Genomic DNA, 19512 nt, shown 5'->3' on the forward strand with positions numbered 1-19512 from the left:
GGTTCTCAGTGGTTGCTATTCTTGAAGGTGTATGAAGACATTTGTGTAGTGTGCACACATTTATGAGAATTTTATGGTCAGTTTTCCTCCCACATCCACAGGATTTATAGGACAGCCACTAGCTTTGTCATCTACTGCTGATAGCTAGTATTCTCTTGACTGTGCTTCACTATAAAAGCATTCCATGTAAAATCAGTCCAGTGACAAGCGCAGTGCAGAACATTGTGAAAGAGTAATGCCTGACCTCAGGCTAAATTTAGCAGGTTAATGATAGACTGGCCATGACAAGTGAAATGTAAACTTGGATAAGGGACAGATACTGTTAGCATGTACGAGGTCTGTCAATAAAGCACTCGATCATCACTAATAATTTTTTCTTTAATCTGAGCTCACTAGTGCTTGTCTATTAATCTGTTTTTGTAGTTGTTTGACCAATATTAAATGAATACACACAAATCCATTGGCTTGTCTCTAAAACAGACCATGAGGAAGAAAGGTGAACATGTCCCGCGCTGTTTAGCATCAGTGAATTTTATGGGATATGTGAGCAGTAAAACACACGAAAAGGATGAGGACCACCAACCTTGGAAATTATGTTTGCATTTCTATCGTCCTTTATTCAGGTTTTACAACATATGGTTATGTGTAAAATAACTCTGCAAAATATTGTATGTTTCAGATAAATAGGCTTTGTTTTGAACTTGTGCTAGCAGTCTTTGTTGGTTTGCTAGCTGGATTACTCAAACTGATTGATTTAAAAATAAATAAATTTTTGATTCTGCACAGTCTCATCTGAAATTGAAATTACTGAATTCTGTCAAAGATTCAAGAGGAGCTAGGACATTAAAACATTTTAAAATTTGTTTGAAATATATGTTTAACATATTAATTAAAAATGAAATTCAGTCAGGTGTTTGGTTTTATCTTGGAGTAGATTATATTAATGGTGAATCTAGATTAAGGGCTGAAGTAAGTATTTTATTATTTTATAACTATGTGAGATATGCTATTTTACTCAGACAATATTCTTTTAAACTTAAAGGACATGTTTCACATTTTTTAACATCCCACTTAGCAAGACAACATAAGAGTACTCATGATTGTAAGTCTCTCTGCACACATGCTAATAATTGGTGATCTCTGATGTATTTTATTACTCTCACTCTGAGCGTTAACAGGTGCATTCCCGGAAAAAGGTTTCACTTAGCAATTCTGCATTTTCAGTGTGTAGCGCACTTATTAGCAAAACAGAAGCATCCCGATGACTGACAGACAGAGGGAAATGAACCTGCTCTATCTGAAAACGAAGCTTCTGAGCTGTCGTTCAAAAGTGACGGCTTTGATTTATAGACAGAAGATGACACATTTCACCCTGAAACACTTAACTTTTTCAGTGTGTCAGATTTTGGAACCTAAAGTGTGGTGATGCGCTGTTTGTGTGGATGCTGGTTTACTGAAGTTGTGGATATAATATAGATGTGGGACATCTCCATGATGCTGTTTATAACAGACTTCCTGACACAGAGATGGGTTTGTTATATTGGAAAAAGTCAGAATACAGTATTTCCAGGAGTTAATGGACATTATTTAACATGCCACAATCGTGAGAGAGGCGAAGCTGCAGCCGGTGATCGCGCGTGTGCTTCCTTGATCATGTGGAGTTTATATTTGGAATTAAATCTATTATGCGGTGAGTCTGGCATGTTTGCCATTTTACGCCTTTTGTGTTTTGTGGCAAGTTTTTTTCATTTTCAATTTTGCTTTGAGTGTGAATTTGGAGCTTGTGTGCGTGTGTGTTGCTGCTCATTGCTCCTGTCAGCTTGCTGCAAAAAGGAATGTCTCAAAGATTTTTTTTTTTTTTTCCCCCCTGCAGCAGATGTATTTTTCTTTTAGATTTTATTGATTAAAAACACTCATAATTAATCATGCACAAAGCTGAGCCTCAAGCAGAGATTGTTACTGATAGGCAGCATTTATGACTCATGGTGGTGTAGGTAAACTAAACATAAACCTTCTCAGAGTTGCAGCTTTTAACGTGACTACATCAAAATGAACAGTTTGCACTTAAAAACGAGTCATCACACAACATCACACTTATGTGAACTTTGGCATTAATCTGTGCCTCAGTTCTTAATGTTCGTAGCTACATTCCATTGAAGCGCACACTGGGACACTTCTAGTAGCTACGTCACTTGTCGGAAACACCTGAGTACTCACGAGTCCTTTGTTTTCAGACGTCTCCATAGCTGTTTGTTGCGAATGCCGTATACTTTGAGGTCACGAAGTGCACAAAGTAATCCCGGTGGATCATTGGATGGTCACTAACTATCTAAATTGTTATGATTTCAGTGCGACATGTCCTTTAATGAAAATCTTGGGCATGGCTTGATAATTACTAGGGCAAATTGTTGGATGGTGGGGGGTGTTTTTGGTCCCAACAGAGCTGTGGAGTCCCGAGTGCCCATCTACTTTTTTAACAAGAAGGGATGCTTTATGGCAGTTGAACTCTTCCTACAAAACTACTCAGCTCATTTAATATCTCAGTTACTGAGGTACATTCTGCTCTGAATTACAGAAATATAAGTTTCTTTAATCATCATAGGATATTTTCAGACTTTGATAGGTTCTTGTGTAGTGAACGTGCCATTCATTTATTGTGCGGGTGAGCCCATATGACAAATTACGAACTAAACAGAAAAAGGTGTACACGTGTGTGCTTTAAAGATGAAGGCTTGAATAGACTCCACGTCCTGCCTGGAATGATAATGAGTGGGGTTTTTTCATAGCAGCACAAAGAAGCTCTCCATCCAGGCTGCTCTCTTCACCAACCAAACAGTAAATATCCAGCTGACATCACCCAGCAAGCTCACATAACCACACGCACTGATGAGCGCTGTCGGCTTAGTCATCCACAGTCAGACAGTACATTCAGTTTTTAGAAAGTGGTCATTTGATTGGAACTGAAGGGGGTTATTTGACATTAAGTACTACTGTTGCATGTTTGTGCTTTTGTTTTCTCAAGAATGGCTATCCTGGTAAAGAGAGGGCTTCAAAAGACACTCACCTTCAGGTAACTAAACAAGTACTGGGTCAGAACATCTTTCTGACCCAGTAAGAACGTCTTTCTTTCTAAAGCTAATCTCTTCAGTATGTGTTGGGACAGTTGGTTCCATTAGTCCTGTATTTGATTTTGGCCATTAGCATGCATAGACAGTCATGGATGTGTTGTTTTTAAGGGCCACCGTTTACAAGTTTTGTTCAGGAGGGTTAGCTGATTTATAGTTTGAACTATTATTTAAGATTACCTTATTCGTATTTGAAGTGAAAGTTAGTCAGGCTTTGTTGGGTTTGGAGAACATAAATGTGTCTTATTCTTCCCTGCCACAGTGCTGAAAAGGTGGTGTTTCATTCTTATGTATTTTTCTTCACTGTAAAAATGCAAAATCTCAAAGTAGTTTTATCTAATTTGTAGTCTAAGTATATACAGTAAAACTCACCTAAACTGGTATCATATAAACTGAATATTCACAGTCACCGGACAAAGGCAAAAGTCCCAATACTTTTGTGTAGTTTTCCATGTAATAAATGCCATACGAGTATATACTGGATTTAGTGTAACAGATTTTCACTCACATCGGACAAAACGTCCCGCCCCATTGCAAAATATATTCCCATTAAAAACCCCTCGCAACACAGAGCACTCTGGATGTGCCCGGTCGCAACAAAGGTATAAAATGAAGTTCAGCACTGACAGTCGCCGATTCGAGGAAAATGGGACTGTATTTCCTTCATTAAAATCCCAGGTGTTTATTTTTTTCAAACTGTGCTCAGACCTGGCACTTAAATGAGCCATTCAAAGCTGGTGATTATTAACAAAATACTGCTTGTTGCTTGCACTGTAATATGGTGTTACGTTTCACACATATTCCTGGGTGTGATGAACCAAACCGCTTTAGATCAGAGTCCTCTGCGTGGCTGTGAACCCTCCTCACAGCCTGACATGCACGTGTTAAAAGACTGAGACCGCAGGGTCTATGAATGGTCACTTTTACATTTTCACTCCTTCCTCTCCCGTCATATTTTAATAATTTTTGCAGTGCGCCCGCCGATTACATTTTGATCATGGATCAAATACGTTTGGCAGAAAAGTCCACACATGACGAACTTTACAACCCTGAGTCGGAAAAAGATGCTCAAATGACCTGCTTTTCGTGGAGGGAAGTTGTACGTACCATACTGTTGGTTTGGAAATTGATGATTGTATAAAGAAGTGAAGCTTGTTAAAGGACAAATTAATTAAAAAAAAAAAAAACACTTCCTTCACCTGGTGGAGTCAGTGGCTGCAAAGAAAACCTGCACTCTCTTGGCCCTTTCTGGAACAAGTTGTCCACCCCTGACTTAAAGGTTCTCAGTGGTTGCTATTCTTGAAGGTGTATGAAGACATTTGTGTAGTGTGCACACATTTATGAGAATTTTATGGTCAGTTTTCCTCCCACATCCACAGGATTTATAGGACAGCCACTAGCTTTGTCATCTACTGCTGATAGCTAGTATTCTCTTGACTGTGCTTCACTATAAAAGCATTCCATGTAAAATCAGTCCAGTGACAAGCGCAGTGCAGAACATTGTGAAAGAGTAATGCCTGACCTCAGGCTAAATTTAGCAGGTTAATGATAGACTGGCCATGACAAGTGAAATGTAAACTTGGATAAGGGACAGATACTGTTAGCATGTACGAGGTCTGTCAATAAAGTATAGGTCCTTTTTATTTTTTTCAAAAACTATATGGATTTCATTCATATGTTTTTACGTCAGACATGCTTGAACCCTCGTGCGCATGCGTGAGTTTTTCCATGCCTTTCGGTGACGTCATTCGCCTGTTAGCACTCCTTGTGGGAGGAGTCGTCCAGCCCCTCGTCGGAATTCCTTTGTCTGAGAAGTTGCTGAGAGACTGGCGCTTTGTTTGATCAAAATTTTTTCTAAACCTGTGAGACACATCGAAGTGGACACGGTTCGAAAAATTAAGCTGGTTTTCAGTGAAAATTTTAACGGCTGATGAGAGATTTTGAGGTGATACTGTCGCTTTAAGGATTTCCCACGGTGCGAGACGTCGCGCAACGCTCTCAGGCGCCGTCGTCAGCCTGTTTCAAGCTGAAAACCTCCACATTTCAGGCTCTATTGATCCAGGACGTCTTGAGAGAACAGAGAAGTTTCAGAAGAAGTCAGTTTCAGCATTTTATCCGGATATTCCACTGTTAAAGGAGATTTTTTTTTAATGAAAGACGTGCGGGCGGATTGCAGCGTCGGCTCGCAGCCGCCACGACGCTCCGCCACAGGAAAAACACCTCTGTTGGAAGCCTTATGGACAAGTTGGAACATGTCCAGTTGTTAAACAATTTCTCATATACTCACTCCACTGAAAGCCATCAAAAGCCGCCTGGATTTTACAAATTTTATCAACTTGGAGGTGTTTTTCCTGTGCCACCGCACCGCGCCGGCTGCGTCCCGTCTTTCATTAGAAAAATCTCCTTTAACAGTGGAATATCCGGATAAAATGCTGAAACCGACTTCTTCTGAAACTTCTCTGTTCTCTCACGACGTCCTGGATCAATAGAGTCTGAAATGTGGAGGTTTTCAGCTTGAAACAGGCTGACGACGGCGCCTGAGAGCGCTGCGCGACGTCTCGCACCGTGGGAAGTCCTTAAAGCGACAGTATCACCTCAAAATCTCTCATTAGCCGTTAAAATTTTCACTGAAAACCAGCTTAATTTTTCGAACCGTGTCCACTTCGATGTGTCTCACAGGTTTAGAAAAAATTTTGATCAAACAAAGCGCCAGGCTCTCAGCAACTTCTCAGACAAAGGAATTCCGACGAGCGGCTGGACGACTCCTCCCACAAGGAGTGCTCACAGGCGAATGACGTCACCGACAGGCGTGGAAAAACTCACGCATGCGCACGAGGGTTCAAGCATGTCTTACGTAAAAACATATGAATGAAATCTATATAGTTTTTGAAAAAAATAAAAAGGACCTATACTTTGACAGCCCTCGTATTGCCAGGAAGTCATTTCACGCAATGTCCTGAATTTTACATTGTCTGTCCTAGATGTAGAGACCATGAATATCATTGATAATCATTTTGCATTGCATGTTGCTTTTAATCAAGTGGAATATGGCTTAAAATTGTTTAATTTGAATGTGCCATGAATCTTTGTTGCAACTCCACAAATCCTCTTAAAGCAATATACTGTGTACTGATATGGAATATTGAGTGATTTTTGAGAAATTTCTGACTGTGTGACTTGCACAGGGCCTCAAGGGAGGGGATGTCAGTCAGACACACAAACACTTTTGTCCAGAGTGTAAGAACTCGGCAACTATTGGGCAATTTGGTACATAGAGTTTTGGGCACCACTGGATGAGTCCAATTACATTAGGTGGCTTCCCCCCCCCACCCCCCAAGCCCAACCAGCAGTTATACATTTTTACTCATCCAACATTTTTTGTTGTTGTTTTTTTGAGAGTTGATCTAAAAAATGTAATTTGCACTTCCACCAGAGGACATGCCCCTGAGATTGGATATTTTTTGTTTTGATGCCGTCCTCTGGACAGATGTGAGATTTGTGTTTTAGTATCATTTCAGAACTGACAGTTTTCTTTAATTATTAAAACATTACTAAGTCATCTCTTGTAAGATTTTGCCACCGGTTTTTAATTGTCTGTATTTTGTATTTGAAAAGTGAATTCTTATCTACTCAGTTGCCTTCATGTTTTATATTAAACTTTGTAATTAATGTTTCATATTGTAGTCACTTATCCAGTCTTCTGTCTTATCTTTTACTGTTTCAATCCCACCCTTTTGAATTTTTAGCTACCTACTGAGGGCCATGTTGGACAGCAGTCAGGTCCATCTCGTGTGGCAGCGGTCGGACCGTACATCCAGTCATCCACAATGCCCAGAGGCCCAGTGAGACACGATCTGCTTGTCAAACCGGCCTACCCAGACGGCACTGCCACCCTACCTATCCAGGATCCTCAGAGTAAGGCAGGCACAGGTGAATAACCAAAGACAATACTTAGCTTCCAGTTTTCCAATGGTCACGCAGGCCTTTTCAGCCATGAATCATGTCTCTACATGAAGAGTTTCACTTATTGTGCAATTTTGCAACCCAGCATAAACAACTGCTTAGTCACAGTCTGCACACTCAGCAGTAAAACCTAAAAACTGAAGGATCTCAATCTTAGAAATATTACAAGCTGCCAACAGTAATAACTGTAAAAAGGTCAGCATGGTTATGAAATATGGTGCATCTGGAAAGTATTCACTGTGCTGACTTTTTCCACATTTTATGTTACAGCCTTATTCCAAAATGGATGACATTCCTTTTCCCCCCCTCAAAATTATACTCACAGTACCCTATAATGATGAAAGATTTTTTTTTTTTTTTTTTGCAAATTTATTGAAAAAAAAAAACAAAAAACAAAGGAATCACATGTATGCAAGTATTCACAACCTTTGCCATGAAGCTCTAAATTGAGCTCAGGTGCATCCGGTTTCCACTGATCATCCTTGATGTTTCTACAGCTTAATTTGAGTCCACTTGAGGTAAATTCAGTTGATTGGACATGATTTGGAAAGGCACACACCTGTCTACATATAAGGTCCCACGGTTAACAGTGCATATCAGAGCACAAACCAAGCATGAAGTCAAAGGAATTGTCTTTAGACCTCTGAGACAAAATTGTCTTGAGGCACACAACGGGAAGGGTACAGAAACATTTCTGCTGTTTTGAAGGTCCCAATGAGCACAGTGGCCTTCATCATCTGTAAATGGAAGAAGTTCAGATTTTGTCAAAAGGCATCTGAGGAACTCTCAGACCATGAGAAACAAAATTCTCTGGTCTGATGAGACACAGCTATTGAACTCTTTGGCATTTGGAGGAAACAAGGCACCATCTCTTCAGTGAAGCATGGTGATGGCAGCATCATGCTGTGGAGATGTTTTTCAGCGGCAGGAACTAGGAGACTAGTCAGGATTGAGGGAAAGATGAATGCAACAATGTACAGAGAAATCCTGGATGAAAACTTGCTCCAGACACTCTTGACCTCAGACTGGGGCAGTAGTTCATCTTTCAGCAGGACAATGACCCTGAACACACAGCCAAGATATCAAAGGAGTGGCTTCAGGACAACTCTGTGAATGTCCTTGAGTGGCCCAGCCAGAGTCCAGACCTGAATCCAATTGAACACCTCTGGAGAGATCTGAAAATAGCTGTACACCAACACTCCCTGTCCAACCTGATGTAGCTTGAGCGGTGCTGCAAAGAGAAATGTGCAAAACTGCCCAACGATAGGTGCATCAAGCTTGTGGCATCATACTCAAGAAGACTTGAGGCTGTAATTGCTGCCAAAGGTGCATCAACAGAGTATTCTGCAAATGGTTTGAGTGCTTATGTACATGTGATTTCTTCATTCTGTTTTTTTTTTTGTTTTGTTTTGTTTTTTTTCTTCCTTCTTCAGATTATTTGACCAACAGGCCACAGTTTATTTGTGCTGGGGACTGTAGGTCCTCCACATTGATCTGCAGCACTGGAGCTCCTCAGGCCATGGTGCTCTTGCCCCTTCTTTTCACCCTCTATACTGTTGATTTTCAGTACAACTCAGGTACATGCCACATGCAGAAGTTCTCCGATGACACTGCAATTGTGGCATGTATTAAGGAGGGTGAGGAGGGGGAGTACAGGGACTTGGTGGAGGATTTTGGGAGGTGGTGTCAGCAGAATAAGCTCTTGCTGAACACCACCAAGAAGAAAGAGGTGGCGCTCAATTTCTGATGGAGGCCAACCTCTCTGTAGTCCATCGTTATTGATGGATCAGAGATGGAAGTGGTTCCCACCTACAAGTACCTGGGGCTGCAGCTGGACAGCCAACTTGGACGCTGTGTACAAGAAGGGGCAGAGCAGGATGTACTTTCTTAGAAGGCTAGCTTCTTTTAGTGTCAGTCCGAACCTTCTGTAAATGTTTTATCAGTCCATTGTGTCCAGTGTCCTTTTTTATGGTGTTGTGTGTTGGGGGGCAGTTTTAAGAAAAAAGACATTTTCCGGCTGAAACGGCTCATTAAGAAGGCAGGCTCAGTGGTTGGACTGGGTCTGGACTCTGTGGAGAAGGTGATGGAGTACAGGACGCTCTGCAAGATCAGGGCGATCCTATCCAATCAGAACCACCCACTGAACTCGGTCTACTCTCACCAGAGAAGTATCGTGGGCAATAGATTCCTATCAGTGAGGTGCTCCACTGAGAGACTGAAGAACTCGTTTGTCCCTCGCACTATCAGGCTGTATAATGCAGCCATTTCAGCCAGGAGCAGGAGATGTGAGCCGGAAATGCTGGAAATGTCCCATGTAGGGCCTTAAACTCCTTCTACTTTTTTATTTGAATTTTATTGTGCTATATTATTTATTGTTACTTTTATATGCATTTTTAATATATGTGTTTTATCTGTCTGAATGGGAGCAACAGACCGCCACTTAATTTCCTTTGGGATTAATGAAGTGTCTGTCTAATAGATTTGCAAAAAAACAACAACAAAAAACTTTTTTGTGTTGTGAGTACAATTTTGAGGGGAAAAAAAAAAAAAAAGAATTATCTCCATTTTGGAATAAGGCCGCAACATAAAATGTGAAAAAAGTGAAGTGCTGTGAATACTTTTCAGATGCACCGTAAGGAGACTGAAACAAATGGTTGTTTTCTCAACTTCTGTGCTTCCTGTTTCTTTTAATCTAGTTTCAGCTGTGAATGTAGTTGTGGTTGTGTAATTTATTGATATTTGATGAGGCTGTGCTACCTTCAGCAGGAGCAAAGGACTGTGGAACACCTTCTGGTTGTGATGTCACCCTGAGCTCAGAAGGTAGCTAGTTATTCCACTTCCTGAGTGGTGTGTTGTGACTTAGTGCTGCTGAATTACGACTTCACTTTCACTCTTCAGTTTTCCCTATGAACGTTTGCAGTGACCACATCCACTATTCCATTAACATTCAATTCACAAGTCACTGTGCTCCTGATTAAATGTAGTTACACACAGGTCAACTGGCAAATATTTTAGATATTTCTGACTGAAAGCCCTAGAAATGTGGCCAAAGAAGGAATACTTTTATCCATTTCTAGACTTGTTTCAAGATTTAGGTATTTAGGCAGCTCAACACTAAACTTAAGTTTTGTTGAATAAAGTAGACTTGAAGATATATTTGTTGGTGTTGTTTGACATGAAGCAGAAGGCATTCACATATTGTTTCAGAAGTTCATTTACAAGCTGGAGCTCCTGATTCATAATTCTGAGTTGACGCCTGAAGTAATCAGACTGGACTGCAAGTCACAGGGGTGATTGACACTTTGTTACACAAACCGTACACCTCTTGTAAAACTGGCATTTACAAACTATTTGCATCAGCTTAATCAAGTTAGTTAATTAACTTATATGAGAGATTTGTTATAGAGTAGGCTGTAAAACAAAGTTTTCTGAATCTCTCCGTGTATGACTCACTTTCTTATATCCCTTCTTAAATCATTATCCCAGTGTGTGTAAAATGAAAGGGGGGAAAACAGCTGCTTGTTCATATGATGGGAGCCTGTTAAAAACAGACATTCTTGTACTCTGTTAGAGGCACTCAGCTGCATGCTTGGTGCAGTACTGGGTCCAAACACAGAAAGAATCGCTCAAAAACGTCAGGGCCCGTATTAAAAAAGCATCCTAAGGCTAAAGTTAGCTTTTAATGTCATTCTCAAAAAAATCTTAGAATTCCTCAAATTCTTAGACATCTCTTAGAATTTTCCCTTGATAAGATAAGTTATTCACAAAGCATCTTTGGCCTTAAAAGAGCTCCTAAGGTGAAGAAATGTTAAGAGGAGGGAGGAGGCTTTTAAGAAGCCTGTGTCTTAAACAGACAAGATGGCGGAAAGACAGAGAGGATGGAGAGATGCTCTCCGTATGTTGAATGGCAGTTATTCAGTAACACACTACTGGCTGGATCATGCAGGGATAATGTTTGTCGTTGACCTCATCAGGAATGAGCTTCCTTTTCCCACCCAGTGTAGCAACACAATAACGCCTGAGAAGAAGATCATGACAACATTGTGATGCCTGGCTACAGTCAAAATCAGAGGTGGGACCAAGTCTCTCTCAAGTCATGAATCTGCAAGTCCCAAGTCAAGTCTCAAGTCAGCTTGCAAACAATTGGTTGTCATTATGACCAATTATGACTTTGCTTCTGTGCTGCAATCTCTGCTCTCGCTTTGGATTGCAGCACATACACAAGGAGAAAGAATGACTCATTGATTTATTGGACAATTCACTTCCAAGTCTGCCTCTCCCCTTGTGCCATGATCCCGGGACCCAATTTTCCTCTTAAAACTCTTATTCCTCTCCACAAGCTGTGCCAACAGCAGGCACTACTCTTGTGTCCAGTTGGGCCTTCTAGTTTTTTTTTTAAATCCATTTCGTTCATTATTTTGGTCATTCTGCTCTATCAAACCACTTTTTATAAGGTCGCCAGCAATCAGGAATTGCTGACAACTGAGTCTGCGTCCACCATTAATATGATCCATTAAGTAAGAGAGTAAACATAAGCTAATCAGTATAATAATCGGCATGTGAATGAGGAACGTTCAAACATTTTGAAGCTGTGTAACAATTCATTTAATTTTACTGAGTTTCATCACCATGACATAAATTATTTTCACAATTACACATTTCTTAATACAGTCTAGGTTATATAATCAGTTGATTTTACTGTTCATTCGTAAGTAGGAGCACAGAAAACATTTTTTTTTTCTTTTTCTGGCAACCAGTCACAGCTTTTAGAAGACTGTGTCATACCTAGCAATGGGGTCAACCACACCTCCTCACAAAGATAAGTTTCTGTCCCCTCCTTCTCAGAGTTGCTCTCGGAAACTTCCTGGATCACTCTTAAGCTAAGATTCCTTGCTAGGAAGCTTTAGGCTAAGTTGGGAGCTCTCTGAGAGGGTTCTGAAAACCTTTGTGAATACAGACCCAGGAGTTGAGCACTCCGTGCCCAGTGTCTCTTCCCTGTGCCACCATGACCCCACAGAACCAAACCCCATGCTTGAAGTATGACTGCCAATGACATAGCTAGCTAAAAATCCAGTGCTCTGGAAAATGTTTATTGCAAACCTTTACAGTGATCCATGACTCCCCTACTAAATGACAGCAGTAGGGACCACCCACCATCATCCACACCATCCCGACCCGTTGTGTGTCTCTCATGTCCTCATCAGCTCTTGCTTTCCTTTTATAGCAATTCAACATACATGATGTAAACATAACAGTTTTTTTCCAACCTGCCATGAAGTGGCACTCACTTATTTCTGCATGTTGAGCTGATTCATTGAAAGAAGAGAGATAGGAATCTGCTATTAGTGTGCACCCATCCCCAGTTTGTCTGCAGCTAGGGCGTTGAGAAGAGTATCAGGCAGGCTCCCGGCAATTGTGCTGGCAAGACCCTGCCTGGGCCTTGTCAACAGCATGTTGGAAGCAGACACCTGGAATTCTAAGGCTACTTTGGGCTTTTCTTTTTTTCTTGTCTCATGTGCATCTTCCTCAGAAGCCATGTTCTTGCTTAAGCCTCTGAAAGAGCTCCGGGCTAAAAGAAAAGGTACCGTACACAGTTGTGTTTGTGTGCACGTGTGTGTGCTTTTGTGTTTTCAATATTTTTCATGCGAGGTTCTTCTTCCTGAAAATGACAAAGATCAGATATTTTCATCATTTCCCAGCTAGATCTTAGGTAATACTTGTTGTGCATCTGTTTTCTTGAAGCATGTTTGTTGAGCTTTTGCCTCCGTTTCCATTCTGCTGTTCTAAATGGCTCAGTTGGAACAAACACGTAACCTTCAGTTGAACTGACGTGCAGTGTGGATTCTGACCAACCCAATGAGGTCTCATTCTGGGGGTATGTGTGTGAACATTCAGTTAGAGACTGTAGTAGAAATTGTAACTCTATGTGCTCCCATCTTTTCCATATCAGCCTCCTGAGTATGAATTGAATACAGTATTCCTGAAAGAACCTTTGAAAAAAGGTTCAATTTCAAAAATATGTAACATTTTGTTTGATATTGAAAATATGCCCACATTGGACCATTTAAAGGAAAAGTGGCAACAAGACATTGGAATTACCATCACTGACTCTCAATGGACCAAGGCTCAAGACAATGTTCACTCGTCCTCAATCTGCGCCTGACACGGCCTGATTCAATTCAAGATTCTACACAGTTTACATTACTCCAAGGTGCGACTTTCCAAACTGTTTCCTGGTGTAAATGCAACATGTGATCGTTGTGGACAAGATCAAGCCTCACTTGCTCATACCTTTTGGGGATGTCCAAATATATCCACATATTGGGTAAAAATATTTACTATGTTGTCAGAAATCTGTTAAATACGAATTTGTCTAGATCCTGTACTTGCGCTGTTTGGTGTACCCTTACCCACTCTTGGTCTTTTGAATAAACACAAAACATTTATCAAATTTATAACTTTGCTGGCCAGAAGGCTAATTCTATTGAATTGGAAACAAAAGAATGCTCCAACCTATTACAATCTACTATTGGATGTTATGAAACATGTTCAATTAGAAAGGATCAAGTTTGAGCTAAGAGGGAAACAAATATTTTGAAAAAATCAGGGGAAATCTTAGTGCAAGATAACATAAGAAAACATAAAATATAGTAATAATAACATGTAATGAGAAAAATAAAGTAACAAATAAGGTAACATAAGTAATCTGGCTCCACCCCCCTCCCTTCCCGAAATCCCCATATACCACCTTTAACTTTTTGCTTTTATCACTAATAGCATATACAGCAATGTGGATTGGATAATGGCAGTATTGATTTGATACTCTCTACCTGGGTGTTATTTTTTCATAACAGTTCAATTCATTTTTTTATGTACACCTTGTATTATTTCTATTGTCAGTGTCAACACTGTAAGATGACATCTTTTGTATTGGCTGTGAAATTATTGAAAATGAATAAAAATATTTACAAAAAAAAGAAATTGTAACTCATTACCATCTTTAATGTGATGCTAATCTGGCTGGTTACAAAGATTCAAGCTTTGTGGCCCATCTGATGATGGACATGGATGGCCACTGGCTGGGTCATTAGTCAGTCAACCAGAGAAGCAAATGATGAGTAAAGAGGGCAGCAATAGCTGACATTAGTTAATTTCATAATTAATTTTATTTTTACTTCTTTATTTTCTTTTTAATTTGATGATGCATACTAATCATTAAACATTTATTCTCTTTTGTTGGCTCCTCTTCTCCTCTCCTGTCTGATGTTCAGGTCATCATTCGTCCAAACTGGCAGATTGGGCTTCTTCAGCTTCAGAGTCGCACACCAACGGTCATGGCCTTGCTTCCACGGTTCCAAGAATGACCTCTCACATCAACTCCAGCACCGAGCATGGTAATGGTTATACGTCTCTGGTAGCAAGCCACATCGCCATATAATTTTATGGCCCTGATGTTTGCAGGGAGCAGGGGGTCTGTCAGAGACAGACTCTTGTTCACACGTGTGTATTCATTTAGTTCACCTTCCTTCCCCACTTATTGCGGCTTGTTGAATGATGTTCATTTTCATCTCTTCACCAAAGGCAACCCTTATGATGTACATCAACTCTTTATGTTTGATTGGTGACAGTCTGGGTCTGTCGACATATACATGTACAGCACATAGATAGATGAAGCATTGCACTGCAATACCTTAGTGAACCTGTATCTTTAATATGTACTGTTGATGAAGCCACCTTCAAAGGGACTTTTGCTACTTCTTAACTGGAATCAAACTGGATCCACACATGAAAGAACAAACTGACAGTTTCCTCTGTATGTCTTCTGTGCTTAGATGAGACAGAATTGAAGCGGGACAGGAAGGTGCGACCGTTTTCTATGTTTGAGCCCATCGAGGCACCTGCCACCTCACTTCGCAAAAACCAGAGCAGTGATGACCTGGTCAGAGACGCACAGGTAAGAATGAAAGAAACTGCTCTGCTTACTTCCAGTGGTGGACACAAGTTACCTACAAGATAACTTTGGCAATTGCTAAACTGCTAACTGAAATGTTAACTGCAGTAATGCTAAACCTTTGGCTTGGGGCTTTTTTTGATGAGGGTGGGTCCTCAAAAACAGATCTAAGCAACTAACCATGGAGGTTCTCATAAGAAGACTCTGTTTACACAAATGACGAAATGAACAAGTGAAACTGAATGGTAGCTGCCAGTCAGCATAGAGTTTATTCACAGTACAGAAAGTAGTAAACAAATAAAACTTAAGAAATAAAAATACACATGGCAAATAATTGGAATCTAATGAATGCATGTGCTCTGGCTTGACCTCCAGGTGATGCTTATTGCCTTCATGCTATGTCAATTTCTGGATTTGTGTGTAAGCTCCAATATGAAGACATGGTTTTTGGGTTTATAGTTGTTTTTGACCAATAAAACAAAATTAAGTAAAATGTAAATGTGAAGTAAATTTAGTCCACAGTAATTGGTCTGCTCATGGTTTTCAAAGTTGCCTGAAAAGCTAATCTGCTAACACAAGGTTAACCGCTAGTTAAGCGTTAGCTCATTAGCTGAACTGTGCCCACTGCTGGTTATATCGTACATCTGAATAGGATTAGTTTATTGGTCATACTGTTTTTATTTCTGACAAGCGTTCATCTTAGCATTTTATTTGCTATCTCTGCAGTCTGCTGTCAAGCCCCCAGTCAAGGTGCCTCCTCCTGTACCCAGCAAACCTAAAGGCCCTGCTGTTATGCCTTTTGGCAAACCAGCCTTCAACACAGGCACCTTCCCTAAAGCTAAGCCCCACAGCCAGCACTCCCAGGGTGGCCAGGGACACAGCCCTCTCCCAACCTCACAAAGCCAGACTCTTCCTCTTCCCCCCAAGCAGGACACTCCACCAGCAGCCACAGTACGGCCCTTTACCCCAGAGCTTCCATCCTCCAAAGATGGCAGTTTGAATAAGCCCCAGACCTTAGCGGCCAGCTCCATTTACTCCATGTACACACAACAACCTGGTCCTGGAAAGCAGTTTCAGCCTGGAGTGCAGGGGGCTCTTAACAGGGCCCATACTCGCGCCAATGGATTTGTCAGCGGTAAGAATATGCACTTGTTCCAACAGTGAAACATTTTGTTTTACAGTGTTTTTGGAAATATTAATATTCGAAGTAAAAGAGTTTGCACTTGTAAATTTACAAGAAAAACCTGGATATTCTCTGAGTCAATATGAAAGCGATGTTGATCGCTTTGTAGTTTGATTTTTGAATTTATTTCTTTTAATAAAAGGTTTTTGTAATTTGCTGGAAAAGCCATTTGATTGTAGAATGTGCAGTCATTAAGTATGATCATAAATTCAGTAGATATGATGATCAGTTATTTAAATGGTTTCTGTCTTTCTAGTATTTTGGTCAAAACATCTTATTTTATTTTTGTAACTGATCTTTGTGTTTGTTTGTAGTGTATGGCAAACCAGTGATTTCCAGTGGCGGCTCCCCACAACCAGAGAATCCATATTTTGATTCTCGCTCCGCTGCCCCAGAATTTGATGTGGATAATGGTGGTACCAATCAAGGAGGTCCCAGTCCAGCCGAGGGTTCCCAACCAGAGACTGAACGTATTCCTAGACCACTTAGCCCCACCAAACTGCTTCCCTTTATTTCCAATCCCTATCGGCATCAGAGTGATGGTGACCTTGAAGCCCTGAGAAAGAAGCTCTACAATGCTCCAAGACCCCTCAAGAAACGTAGCTCTATAACTGAACCGGAGGGCCCTGCTGGGCCCAATATTCAAAAACTCTTATATCAGAAGACCACTTTGGCAGCTATGGAAACCACCGCTGTTACACCGACCATTCCCACCTACTCCTCTGAAGCAGAGAAGGCAGCAGAAATTGTAGTTGGCCCAGGTGTTCACAGTCCTCTGAGTGTTGCAGAAGATCATCCGTCAGAGCTGAGACATACTCTGGAAGGTGGAACGGCCCCATCTCAAATCCTTAGTGTCCCCGTTCCAGCCCTTTCTGAACAGACCCATCTACCCTCAGAGAGTGAGGACATCATTCCCCCTCCGCCACCATCCCACCCAGCCCCTCGGCCAAATGATGTGCTCTTCCCACCGCCGCCGCCTCCTGCTGTCTTGGAGGACACTATGCCAAACCTCCCACCCCCACCCCCAGAAGGCTTCCTAGAAGAGTTTCCCCCCTACCCACCACCGCCATACCCCAGTGGAGCAGAGCAGGACAGTTTTGGAGAGGATACCTTTAACATGAAGGCACCAGAGGTCACTGGCCAGGTCATGCTGCCACCGGTATGAATCCTTGTGAACACATCTGGCTGTGTTTTCTTCTCCATCTCTGTAAGACAGGATAATGATTAGCAAAGTTGTCATCATCAATGCTGAAGGAGTCTGTCATTTGAATGGGCAGTCCACTTCATAAAATGTGCTTTTTATTTATGTGATTTTTAAAATTGATCACGTCCTTAGTTTCACAGTGATAGGTCACAGGTTATTTCTGTTTGTGCTGGACTGCACTTTCTAGTACTTGGTAACCCACTGTTACATAATTAAGTAATCTTGATCAAGTATTGCTATTGTTTGGGGAAAGAAAACTGGCATTATTCTGCTTACCCTAAGCAGATATGCAACTCACTTTTCCCCATTTCTGTTGCACCTCTTCACCCCTTTTATTTAGAAAGGTTTTTATTAAATATCAATGTGTACTTGTTAAGAACTTATTAATCCTCATTAAGAGGGTTTTATGGTGAGTTGGCAGGTTTCACACCAGAAGAGTGAAACAATAGGATTTCAGTCTTCTGCCCCATTTCTTTCCCCAAGCTGCACCTCATATCGCCTAAATTGGCAGGCTCCATCATAAACCCCAATTAAAAACTAAGTCTATTCTTCTTTTTTTTCACAAGTGCATATAATCAGTTTGCATAACTATAGTTTTGCGAAAATAACACAGGTATTACAGCTTGTGTTGATTAAACTGGATTAGTGATGCAGCAAGAGCTGGAAGGACAAGTACTACCTTTTCTTTGCGGTCAGCCCAGCATTGGTGCAGCACCATAGGCTTTTTATACCACTTCAGCAGGCCACCGTCTTGTGTAGTTCTTCATTGGATGCCAGTGACTTGCTTGAGATAAGTGATATGAAAGTCTTATGACTGTCTTTAGGGAAAGAGGACCAACCTACGCAAACCTGACTCTGAGCGCATCGATCACAGCATGAGAGTCAAGTTCAACCCGTTGGCTTTGCTGCTCGACTCGTCTCTGGAGGGAGAGTTTGACCTGGTGCAGCGAATCATCTACGAGGTCAGCATAAGTCACACACTTTGACAAGTTACGATAACACCATAAAAGTACATTTAAATTGCAAAAATTATATTCAAGTGCCTTTATTTCATGACTTGTTGCACACTGTCTGCTTCACCTTGTGATTTTTTTTTTTTCTGTCACAGGTGGATGATCCCAGTCAGCCCAATGATGAAGGCATTACTGCTCTACACAACGCCGTCTGTGCCGGACATACAGAGATTGTCAAGTTTCTAGTTCAGTTTGGTGTCAACGTCAATGCTGCTGACAGTGACGGCTGGTAAGTTCACTGCCTTATTGCGTTATGAGTCCAGTAAGTATACTTTTAGCATGTGACATTACTGGCAAACATTTTCCAAAGTATACAACAAGAATGGTGGTGGTGGGGGGTTAAAAGACTTGTCAAACGAGCACTGTTTGCGGGTGACTACTCTTTTTATGGAACAGCTGTTGCACTTAGTGGTTTCAGGTTGACTGTAAGATGTAGGTAGCGATTCTAAGAGACATAATGTAGCAGAAACTCTATTTGTCAGTTCATTAATGCATCACAAGGAAGCATTTTTAGATCACGCCAATCTTTATATATCACTGAAACTATAATGTTACATGAATTGGTCAGGGGGAAAAATTACTAACAAAAAATTTGTTCACTATAAGGGATTAGCCATACCGAGAAGATTTTAGTGTCATGTTAATGTTAATTTTAATAGTATACCAGAATGTCTGGAAGGTATGACTCTTTGATTTATTTAAAATTCCTAGTTTCAGTGTTATGGTGTGTAAAATGTTTGCCACTGAGGTTATCTGCATGCAAATTTTATATCACTCCCTCATCACTCATCTTCATCTGCTTATCTGGGGGCAACAACTCTAGGAGGGGATCCCAGACTTCCTTTTCCCGTGCCACATTGGCCACCTCTAACTGGGGGATTCGAGGCGTTCCCAGGCCAGTGTGGAGATATAATCTCTCCACCTAGTCCTTGGTCTTCCCCAGGGTATCCTCCCAGATGGATGTGCCTGGAACACCTGCCTTGGGAGGCGCCCAGGGGGCATCCTTACCAGATGCCCGAACCACCTCAGGTGGCTCCATTCAACGCGAAGGAGCAGCGGCTCTACTCTGAGCT

General features: G+C 41.1%; 1 protein-coding gene across 2 annotated transcripts in view; it reads left to right on the forward strand.

Moving 5' to 3' along the window:
- tp53bp2a (tumor protein p53 binding protein, 2a) overlaps positions 1–19512 on the forward strand; it is a 74950-nt gene that overhangs the window by 50903 nt on the left and 4535 nt on the right. The window contains exons 10-17 of one of the 2 annotated variants that reach the window (XM_034185643.1): positions 3023–3070; positions 6872–7055; positions 14360–14482; positions 14921–15042; positions 15766–16174; positions 16537–17381; positions 18251–18388; positions 18535–18668. In XM_034185643.1, the coding sequence (XP_034041534.1) occupies positions 3023–3070; positions 6872–7055; positions 14360–14482; positions 14921–15042; positions 15766–16174; positions 16537–17381; positions 18251–18388; positions 18535–18668 (2003 nt within the window). The remainder of the gene's footprint in view (positions 1–3022; positions 3071–6871; positions 7056–14359; positions 14483–14920; positions 15043–15765; positions 16175–16536; positions 17382–18250; positions 18389–18534; positions 18669–19512) is intronic. The other variant, XM_034185644.1, reaches the window with a different exon arrangement.

This window comes from Thalassophryne amazonica, chromosome 13 (genome assembly GCF_902500255.1).
Source record: "Thalassophryne amazonica chromosome 13, fThaAma1.1, whole genome shotgun sequence".
Lineage (NCBI taxonomy): Eukaryota > Metazoa > Chordata > Actinopteri > Batrachoidiformes > Batrachoididae > Thalassophryne > Thalassophryne amazonica.